The sequence below is a fragment of the Eurosta solidaginis genome, chromosome 4 (genome assembly GCF_040869045.1).
Source record: "Eurosta solidaginis isolate ZX-2024a chromosome 4, ASM4086904v1, whole genome shotgun sequence".
NCBI lineage: Eukaryota > Metazoa > Arthropoda > Insecta > Diptera > Tephritidae > Eurosta > Eurosta solidaginis.
Genome location: NC_090322.1, coordinates 43020515 through 43031652, shown reverse-complemented (window position 1 = coordinate 43031652; position 11138 = coordinate 43020515). Strand labels below are relative to the sequence as shown.

The 11138-nt window shown below is 37.8% G+C and overlaps 1 protein-coding gene across 4 annotated transcripts; it reads left to right on the top strand.

Moving 5' to 3' along the window:
* The first annotated feature begins 8811 nt into the window (after positions 1–8811).
* Positions 8812–11074, top strand: LOC137247854 (protein transport protein Sec24C-like). 4 transcript variants are annotated; one of them, XM_067778787.1, is made up of 6 exons: positions 8812–9461; positions 9536–9601; positions 9663–9827; positions 10198–10424; positions 10485–10714; positions 10773–11074. In XM_067778787.1, the coding sequence occupies exons 2-6, from the start codon at positions 9557–9559 to the stop codon at positions 10856–10858; spliced, it is 753 nt and encodes a 250-aa protein (XP_067634888.1). In that variant the 5' UTR covers positions 8812–9461; positions 9536–9556; the 3' UTR covers positions 10859–11074. The 4 variants fall into 4 exon arrangements, with proteins under 4 accessions (XP_067634888.1, XP_067634887.1, XP_067634889.1 ...); XM_067778786.1 differs by having other exon boundaries at positions 8820–8902; positions 10485–10696; XM_067778788.1 differs by having other exon boundaries at positions 8823–8902; positions 9553–9601.
* Positions 11075–11138: the final 64 nt, after the last annotated feature.

Below are 11138 nucleotides of genomic sequence, written 5' to 3'. Positions count from 1 at the left end.
TTTTTAATTTTTATAATTTATTTAATAATTTGGGAAAAATTTAAACAACGTGACATCAGGACGGACAAGGCGACAGCTGTTTCGATTATACCTTGTAAATCTCTTCAAAGCCTTTTCTCCCGGGAGTGGGAGTCGAACTCGCACTCCTACGATAGTTGAAATGGTTATAAACGCATTCAGCTACATACGTCATGCCTGTTGTGAAGTCTTTCCCAATTGCCTTCTTTTTGCATATTTTAATCTTTTACACATTGCATACTTCGTACGCAATTATGTGTTAAAGCTATGCTTGGTACGGCGGTTTTCAAAGAAACTTTGGTTTTGTTGCTGTTTTCGTTCTATTTATAGAACTACAACGAATTAACCAATTTTGTCTGTTTGTATGATTTTAATAATCGGGGATTGCCCATATTGCTTTTGTTTTTTTAAATGTATGAAAACATTTATTTGAAGCAATTTTTTTAATTTTTATAATTTATTTAATAATTTGGGAAAAATTTAAACATCGTGACATCAGGACGGACAAGGCGACAGCTGTTTCGATTATACCTTGTAAATCTCTTCAAAGCAACAGGCATGACGTAGCTGAATGCGTTTATAACCATTTCAACTATCGTAGGAGTGCGAGTTCGACTCCCACTCCCGGGAGAAAAGGCTTTGAAGAGATTTACAAGGTATAATCGAAACAGCTGTCGCCTTGTCCGTCCTGATGTCACGTTGTTTAAATATCTTCCTTTTTAATTCAATACTTATGTATATATGTTATTGTATTTGTAAAAAAGAAAAATGGATTAAATGATTTAAAGAAATTTACTTGCATAATATTTCGAAAATCGGTCGGACTTCGTCCACTGTCCACTGTCGTCGAAGAAAAATATTCCAAATATTTACCTATCAGAAAAATATCGTACCATAAATAAGATTGTTAAGAATATTACAGGCCCTGATCGACTTTCGGGGAAGAAAAGTTCAACAAATAATAACATTGTCAAGAAGAGCTACATGTGTTCCAAATTTCACGAATGTCGCATAAAAATTAATTGTTTGGATTGAATTTTTTGAAAAAACTACGGAAACACTCAGGATTGCTATGAATCTATCCCGAAAATCTGATCACAGTAAGCGGAGTACTTTCGGAGTCCATAAGCTTCATAGATATGTACATACCCTTGTTTCTCCATACATGTCCCGAAACGAGTATCATAGACAGTCTCAACGTGATTGAAGCATATTGGGCCTTCCCGAATTGCATGGGATCCATTCTTCTATTGACAAGGCTAGATAAATCCAATACTAAAGCCTGGGAAACCAGCTAGCTTGGATACTCATATCGTCCAATATCTTTCCTATCGCCAGTACCCAAGACACTTGAAGCTGTCCTGTTTCCTCAATTCACGCCAAACTTTCCAATCATCGGCATGGCTTGCGAAAATTACATAGCACCACCACCGCGCTAAATGCCAACTCACAGATAAACTGTGGGTTGAATCAAAGAACCCCCTCCATATAACGGTACTCGTACTATTCTTAAAAGTCTTATATAAGTTAACATAGCAGCTAGATTCGCATTTAAATATGCTGCTCCTCCCGACATGTATGCTGGGTTAAGTCACCAAAGCGCCGTATATTTGTATCCGCATGCGAACAAAGGTACAAACATTATCATTATCAATATCAATGTTATCAATATGTGCAAATGTGCTTGACAATAACAACAGCGAGTTAGCGCTTTCAAACTTTACTTGTTGCTGTCCGAGTGAAATATCGGGACTTTACTTCCAGGAATGCAAAGCAAGAAAATTATAATTACCCACAATGTGGCTTAGCACTTCAAAACCTTATTTGTTGCTGGCTGCGTAGAATATTTGAACTTCGCCCAGGAATGCACGCTTACGGTAATCAAGCCAAGTTGTTTTTAATCACCTCTTCGCGGCAACGATGATATACCTACCTACATTTGAAACGGATCGATAGGCTTAGAGCTAGAGGCAATTAGTTTTAAGAATCACTTTGTAAAGTTGACTGGAGGAAGGCGAGTCGTATCGCTATCAAATAAATATGTACATATATTGTAAAACACAATTCGCAATCATTAACTTATACAGTCAATCACAGCAAAGACTCCAAAGACTTATAAGGGTCCATCCATCCTCGCAGTCTGAATGGTCGGCAGGCATCCCCACAGTTCAGGAACATAACATAAAAACCTAGAATAATTAAACAGGAGGTTCCACGGGGTGGTATCCTATCCCCGCTTTGTTTAATTTCTACATATCAAGGCTGCCTTCCCCACCAGAAGTAGTTATTTTCATTTTCTACGCCGCACGATAACGGCAACGGAATCTGGCCCTCTCATAGACGAGTTTGCTTTTAGAATAAACAGTTATCTCCTCAGTCTTTCTAATTTCGGTAAAACTCTAGAACTGGGATCGACTGCTAATACGCATCCAAAAATATCGGGAGAGGCGTTTTAACATATTATATATCCGAATATTATTAATAATACGAAGAAGGAAAATACAAATTTTAACTCGTTCAAAAGATATTAACGAAAAATCGCGGGACTCCGAAACCGTGGTTGGGATCCATAGTGTTTTTTGCGCAGAACACTTCTCTGCGTTGGCGACCTTTGGCTACGCTTATAAAAAATTACACTGGACGATCCACCAATGGGGTGGAATGAACATGAAATCCGTGCAAAATCCCTTTGTCCACACAATTTTTTCCTGTGTACAACAACCACACGAAAATTGCAAACTTTAACTGCAAATATATCCAGACAGAGATTAGATTTTTCTTTTCCGAATTCAGAATACTGTTGTCGAGGTCAATACGCGTCGTTTGAAACCTCTCCCGATAATTTGGACGAGTGTTAGCAGTCGACCCCTGTTACAGACTTTTACCCTAATTTCCTCACCTCGTGCAACAGGTACTATCGCCGAACAAATCTACGGTCTCTCTGTTTACGACGTGGAAAGCGCAAATATTGTACGTTAACGTTGATTGTGTAACGCCACCGACTGTCAGCCAACCCAAAGATATTAGGGGCAACGTTCGATAACACTCTTACCTTTAAAACGCAAGCCACCGAAATTGTGTACAAAGTACAAAGCTGGAACAAAATCCACAAGTCGCTAGCCGGCAGAACTTGGGGAAAAGATAAAGAAACCTCGCTAACCACTTACGAAGCAATTGGCCGACCGCTAATGTGCTACGCGCCACCAGTCTGGTCGCCTAGTCTTAAAAACACTTCCACGAGATGGCTTGTTATGACCCTGAATATCGTCTACATAGTGGGGCAACGAGCTCAACATTAAAGAGCATTACTCACTTAGTGTGTATTCGCCAATGGTCATAATGGCTTTAACCACGGTATTAATTATGCGAAGAAAGGGGTGGGATCCATAGTACTATTGCATATAGCACTTTTCTGTATTGGCAGCATTTGGTGCACTTAAAAAAAAGTCTGGCGGAATACAACAGAGACCTTTCATAATTTTTGATAAAAATTAGCTGAAAATATCTCCTCACAGAGTTAAAAGACGCGTAGTTTGACGCCTATCCCGGCATTTTTAGACGCGTGCTAGTAGTCGAGTATATTTAATCAGTGCACTATTACCGATTCCGGGTAAAATATAAAACTTTTAGATGAAATTTGGTGGAAAAATTAGTGTGCGGTTCGCTTATGAAAACTAACTTCCGATAAATTATTAATTATAGTTTTATTCAAAAGTTGTTCAAATTGGTGGCTTGTTGACTTTTTCTTATTTACATATGTACATGGGTGATTTGTTTTCATTCAAAAGTCATTTCTGACAAGCTTAATGCGTTCGAATTAAATCGCATGATTGAAAATCATAGGGAGTTCACAGAACCATACAGGTAAATGCGATATGCCAAGGTGTATCAATTATTAAAGATTACTAAAAATGAGCATTAATAAATGCTGAGCGAAATGCTCTTCCTATGGTGGTATTTGGTACATTTGGTGGCGCATTGGCATTTGTTGCTGCCACGGGCTCTATGGCAGATTCAGCATCTAAAAGTGTAAAGAACAAAATACGATAGTACATCGTTTAAAAATGATTTTTCTTTAACTTACATGTCAAGTTCCGTTCCTTAGCGATGTTGTGAAGTACAGCGACAGCAATAACATTTTTCGCTGTATCCAAATCTACACGAAGACGTTCGAAAATAGAACCGAATTTCGATTTAATCTGTCCGTTTAGGCATTCTATTTTGCTTCGAGTGGCAATATGTGACCTGTTGTACCTATCATCAGAACAAAATTAAACATGAATAAATATGCACATTGCCAAGCATGTCGTGATGTGTATACCTCTCTTCCTTTGGTGTTGAAGGATTCCTAACAGGGGTTAACAAAATAGGTGACAAAGGGTATCCTCCATCTCCGAGTAGTACACCATTATGGGAACTTTTCATTCTAATTTATTTTTTAATTGGCACTTGTTCTAAATCCTAGCGTCATGTTTTCAGCCACGAGATCTTGCGACAATATCCAAAATTTTGCAGTTTACATCACATACGATCTATGGATGTATTTTAGATTATACGATTAAAAACACAATAAAGTGAGCAAAAAAAGTTTAACCTGAACGTTTAAGGAATAATACCCCTTTCCATTAAGGTAATGTCCTGCCATCATCACTCCAACATCCTTCGCAGAGCATTTTGTCCTAACGTGTGTGCAATCAATTGCTCCAATAACTGCAGGAAATCTGGACACGTTGTAAAACTTAGACGTTACATCAGCCAACTCCTGATTGGATGGATATGCAATTAAGTGTGGCAACAAAAGGGCAATCTTTTTGCACATGTTTTTTATAACACTTCCAACTGTAGCCTGTGACATTCCATGAAGATCACCTTAAATGACCAAAATTGGTAAATTCAAGTAAAATTCTGCAGAACACAAATTATAGCAACCACCAATGTCACTTTGGTGAACATTTCTTCCTAAAAATCGCAACGCCGTGAGAACCTGCAGGCTGGCGGAAATTGGAAGTCCCCTGTTATTCAAAGGTTCGTCAATATCCATTTGGAAAGGATCGTATCGCGACTTGTACACTTTTTCCCTCCTACTTGGGATCGCATCATCTAAAATCGCAAACTCCCGCAAAATTCGTTGATTTCTGTCCATTTTTTCACTTTCACTTCAATAATTTCACTTTTATTTTAATTTCTCGTATTTTCGCAAATATGCAACGCAAAACGTCAACTTAAATGTGATTTTAATATTTTAAAATGACGTTCGCGCCATTTTAAAATTAAAACTCCTTTTTGGAGATAAAACAGTGCTTAAGTTGACTAAGACAGACTTAAAACGATGTTTAAATCGATAAAACTCTATTCTAACGGTCCAATAAATTCGTGGGGCATTTATATCACTTAACACTGAATACAAAAAACGCTCGTGTTGAGAAATATGTAATATGATGTTAAACTATTTTCTTCTTGTTCTGGTGTAAGGAAACAAGTGACTCAAACAATTTCGTATGGGACGAAATACATTTCCAGCACTCGCAAATACCCTTTCAGAAGCTGTTGAAGTGGCAGGTACCGCAAGATATCTTTTGGCGATTTTCGACAGATTGGTATATATTTTTTCATAGTTTTGCCACCAATTGCTGGCACTGAGATTGTTGCTTATTTGTTCTTCGAATAAGTTGCGCTGAAACTCGTCTTCCTCCCTTGTGTCACTATCATTATGATTTAGGAGTATATCCATGGCCGTGAGATCACTGTTTTCCGGAGCTTCATATCAGCAGTACCCATTTTATTGCCATTTTTTCCACATGATTTTTTATTTTATTACGAAAAGCATTGGTCTCAACGTGCTTCAACTGTTTGAATCTCGGATCAAGATAACGCGCCATATGTGCAATAACAATATTTTCCATAGATGGATCTTCTATGTCTTGAAAAGAAAAACGTCTTCTCAAGTCTGCAGCTACTTTTTCTTTGAATGTTTTTGCCATCCTCGTATCAGTGTTTTTAAATTTCAGATGCTTATTATTAATTTTATGAATGATAAGTTTCACTTTAGAAATTGTAACCTCGCTATCACTGCTAAGCACATTTTGTCGCAATTTCAAAAGAGGTGAGTATATCTATTAAAACATCAACTGCATCCCAGTTACTTTCCGAAATTGCGATATTTTGAGCGGCCTTGTTGTTGAAAATTGAACGATCCAGCAATTACTGCAACAATAGAAGATCTAAGCTCCTTAACTCTTTCCAACTGTTATGGAACCTTTGACAAGCATACTTACTCTAGGTTGACAATTGTTTCGCAGTTGTACCAAGTTTACCTGGTGGCACGAAGAAGATGATCGGCGTCTGCCCGTGTGCGTCTAGCTGTCCCGGAGCTTCAGCCACTTATGTGGGTTCGTTGACCAAACGACCGACCAAACCACCAGTTACGACAAACCCAAGGCCTAACAAGAAAAAATTTACGCACACGTAAGGGTTAAGGAATTTCTTACCTCATCACTCAATAGGACCGTTGATTAATCTTTTTAGAAAGCGACACAACACTTTGTCTTTTGTCTAGCGGTTCTCCTACCAATTACTTACCGCTCGTATCCCACCCAACCATGACTTCTCAGATGTTAATGAGATGTCCCAATTTGAAATAAGGTTGGCAATTTTGCCAGAATTAGTGACGTGTGATATGTCACTACTGCGCGGAAAACCCACATTAGAATTCCTGTAAGGATTTCCTTGTGCATGCATATTTAAAGGCGCGCCACCATGTTGACTAAGGCCATTAACAAAATCCGGTGGATCTTGTGGCCAATCAACTAATGGTGGTAAATCATTGTTTTGTGGAGGTTGCAAGTTTACGTTTTGCAATCTAGAGACAATATTATTAACGGATTGATCTAACCGCTGCTCCAATTGAGCAAATCGGGTTTCGAAGTCTTGTAATAAATTAGCTTGTCGCGCGGAGATAACGGCGCTGACAATATTTCGGATTCTAGTGTCTTCCGGTGGCGTAACAGATATGTCGTTGCTGTTGTTTTGTTCCATGGTTCTTGCTGGTGATTGTTGTGACTGTTGGGATTGTTGAAGACCCGAATTTCCTGCGGCTGCTTGAGCTGAAGCTTGTGTTTCAACACTAGTTTCTGCCGGTTGCTGCTGCTGTTGTGCGGCCTGTGAGGTAGACTGTCGCTCTTGAACAGTGGGACTAGTTACCGATCTAGCTTGTGAACGAAGAGGGTATGGATTTGGTCGAAAGTTATTGGGATTGCATTGTGCTCTACACTGAGGACAAGTTGTATTATTCCTTAGCCAATTCAAAAGACAAGACCGATGGAATTTGTGATTGCATGCAGTACGCACAGCATCAGAAGTCAAGGTAAAGTTTTCGCGGCAAATTGTGCACAAACGCCTTGGGGTTAGTGGCGGAGGTGCATACTCATCACTGTGACGTAACGGCATTGTGCGTATATTAAAAAAATTGCAAAAAGGTATATAGATGTATATATATATATATATATATGTAAGGATATTAAAAAATGTATATGCGTGTGTATTTATTCAAAATACAGAAAAAAAATTTTTTGTTAAAGCAAACTCAAATCAAATATGGTCTTACTCTTCAATTGTTGCTGTTTGTTTTGTTGTTATACGGCCAAAGACATTTGTGTTCTTTTTCATTTTCATGTGGTGTGAGAATTTTTGTTGTTGCAGTACGTGCAACACACGCATTCCAACTTGCAACAAAAATTTGATGGAACTAAATCTTGATCCTTTAAACATACAATAACGAGATTCTACATTCAAATGGTATTTAAAATATGCATATAGCCAAATTCAAAATAGATCCAAGATGAAAAAAAAGAAATAACGAATTATACGTCAGTTTTATTTGCAATTATGTGGTCAAAGCTACTGGTATGGTTAGTACGACGTTAATTTATCTCATCGTTTCAAACTAAATTCCAAATACCAATGGCTATGAAACCGATACTACAAAAATAAAAATAAATGAAGAGAAACAAAATTCGTATAGGACAATGGTTTGTGAAACCCCTAATTAAAGTTAAAAATTATTTTTGGCTTACTTCTACGCTGGGGCCCCACACTGTTGGGCGCCATTTTCTGTTTTGGGACCTTTGACAAGCATACTTACTCTGGGTTGACAATTGTTTCGCAGTTGTACCAAGTTTACCTGGTGGCACGAAGAAGATGATCGGCGTCTGCCCGTGTGCGTCTAGCTGTCCCGGAGCTTCAGCCACTTATGTGGGTTCGTTGACCAAACGACCGACCAAACCACCAGTTACGACAAACCCAAGGCCTAACAAGAAAAAATTTACGCACACGTAAGGGTTAAGGAATTTCTTACCTCATCACTCAATATGATCGTTGATTAACCTTTTTAGAAAGCGACACAACACTTTGTCTTTTGCCTAGCGGTTCTTCTATCAATTACTTACCGCTCTTATCCCACCCAACCATGACTTCTCAGATGTTAATGAGATGTCCCAATGTAAAGCAACAACAACAACGAATTTCAGACCATTATTACAAACTTAACAATTCATGTTTTATTTAATAATAAGACTAATCAACTAAAAAGAAAAAGATCAGAATTTGATTTCATACTACCCTGCAAAAATCGTGTGACCAAAAACGCACACAGCCACACGAATTTTTGACAGGGGTGACGATTTGGAATGAAAAATTCCCCAAATGAAATAGCATGTTGACAAATTTAGCTTTCCCACAAGGTATCGTGCTCTCTCGCACCTATTATTTTTATAGGGATAGCAAAATATGTCATTTTTGCGTGCAAAAAAATCCGCCATTTCTAATTCAGCAGAGACAGCAAAACATTTCGTGGTGGAAAATTTTTTCAATTTTCAGAGTTTTAAGTGTAATATCTCCGGAAAGATTTAAACTTAAGAGGGAGTTCTCCAGATCACAAATATATATATTTTAAAGTGCGCAAACTTATAACTTAAAAGTTATTTGGTGTTAAAGTTTGCAAATTTCTATACAAATTTTATATGTGTATACGTATATATATGTGGCAGAGCACAGCTTTGTAATGTCAATAAAATATATATATATATATATATATATATATATATATGTGCATGTTGCTACAAAAGTGCGATTGATTTAATAAAAACATTTATAATAAATAAAAACAATGCAAAAATGAAATGTGAAATATACAAAAATGCAATTTAAGTTTATCGTTGCTAATTTATATAGATATGTATGTGGATTAAGGTTTTGAAAGATGTGTAAATTGTAATTTAAAGTGCTATAGAAATTTGTTAAATTTGCAAACTTTAACAACAAATAACTTTTAAATTATAAGTTTGTGCACTTTAAAATATATATATTTGTGATCGGGAGAACTCCCTCTTTCATTTGATACCAAGTTTTACCCCGAACTCGGGGGGTGCTATTCTAAAATTTTCCCAGTCTTTAATATACAATGATTTTTGCTGTTTATTTCGACAAAAACTTTTGATCTGATTTTTGTGCTCATGGAAAGAATTCACAATTATATAGCACCATGCCGCGAATTATGATAAAAGGTGGTGTGTGGAGAAACACTGAGGTAAGCATTTGACGCGACTGGTTACTCTTGGCCGTTTATTAACTAAATTGAAAACTTTCAGGATGAAATCCTCAAAGCAGCTGTAATGAAATATGGCAAAAACCAGCGGTCACGTATTGCATCACTGCTGAACCGCAAATCTGCCAAGCAATGTAAGGCACGCTGGTACGAATGGCTTGATCCTAGCATAAAGAAGACAGAATGGTCACGGGAGGAGGATGAAAAGGTTTTTATTTTGACAAATTAATGCCAACACAATGGCGTACAATTGCGCCGATTATTTCAGAGGGTTAACTGGCACCAATTGTTCACACCAAATTGTTAGGTACAGGATTCGCCACGGGTAGGTGAGGTTGGCAATCACAACCCCTTGAATCATTTTGGTCGGCAGGTATGCCGCGGATATATTCTTGGCACTTGTTATTGATGGCTTTTATGATGCCACCAACACAACCTGGACAGACGCCAATGCTCAGTCAACCACCCAAGCCGGGTCAACCCCCAATACCCGGACACGTCCGGACACCCTAGTTATAATATATGCTAATACAACTAATAATTTACAAATTTGATTATTTTTGTGTTATTTTCTTTAGCAACCACCTGCACCTGTTACTGGTAAATATCAACAGCCGCAACAGTTTGATCAAGCCCAACGCCGTTTAGATCCCGATCAGATACCAAATCCGATGAGCGTTATCATTGAAAATCAAAAAAACGCTGGTGGTGCTTTTATTACTAATGAACAGGGTTTATTACCACCATTGGTGACCACAAAATATGTGGTAGAAGATCAGGGTAACTCCTCGCCACGTTACGTTAGGTATCGATAATCGAAATTAATGTTTTGTTTGGCAATTACATTGATCTTTCTTCTTTGCAGGTCGTCTTTGTATTGCATACCTGCAACAGCTGATTTATTAAAAACAACAGCTTTGTCCAGTACACTTGCCGTCTCACCAATGGCACGCACGGTTGAGGGTGAATATGAGCCACCCATTGTAAATTTTGGTGAATTGGGTGCAATTAGATGTAATCGTTGCAAGGCTCATATGCAACTTGTAGATGCTGGTCGTCGTTTCCAATGTCTAATGTGTAAAGTAACAACAGATGGTAAAAAAAAATCTTTCACTTTTACTTGTGTTCATTGATCAATATTTTTTCTCAACAGTGCCAACTGCATATTTCCAACATTTGGGCCACACCGGACAGCGTGTCGATAAATATGAACGTCCTGAACTTGTATTGGGTACATGAGTATTTGTGTAAAAAATGTTTGGGTACCGATAGCTCTCAAGGTAAACCTCAAGTCATATCCAACATCAATGCCTCGCATTCAATTGTGGACGCTGTACGCACTACATTGGGTTCACGTAGTATGGACAAGCATATTGTTGATTCCAGTGGTAAGGCCACAATTTCAAATGATGGGGCAACAATTATGAAACTATTAATTAAAAATCTAATCGACATCGCCAAATCTCAGATGCTGAGGTAAGTTTTTTGTTATATTAGAATGTGTAGAATAAAAATGTTT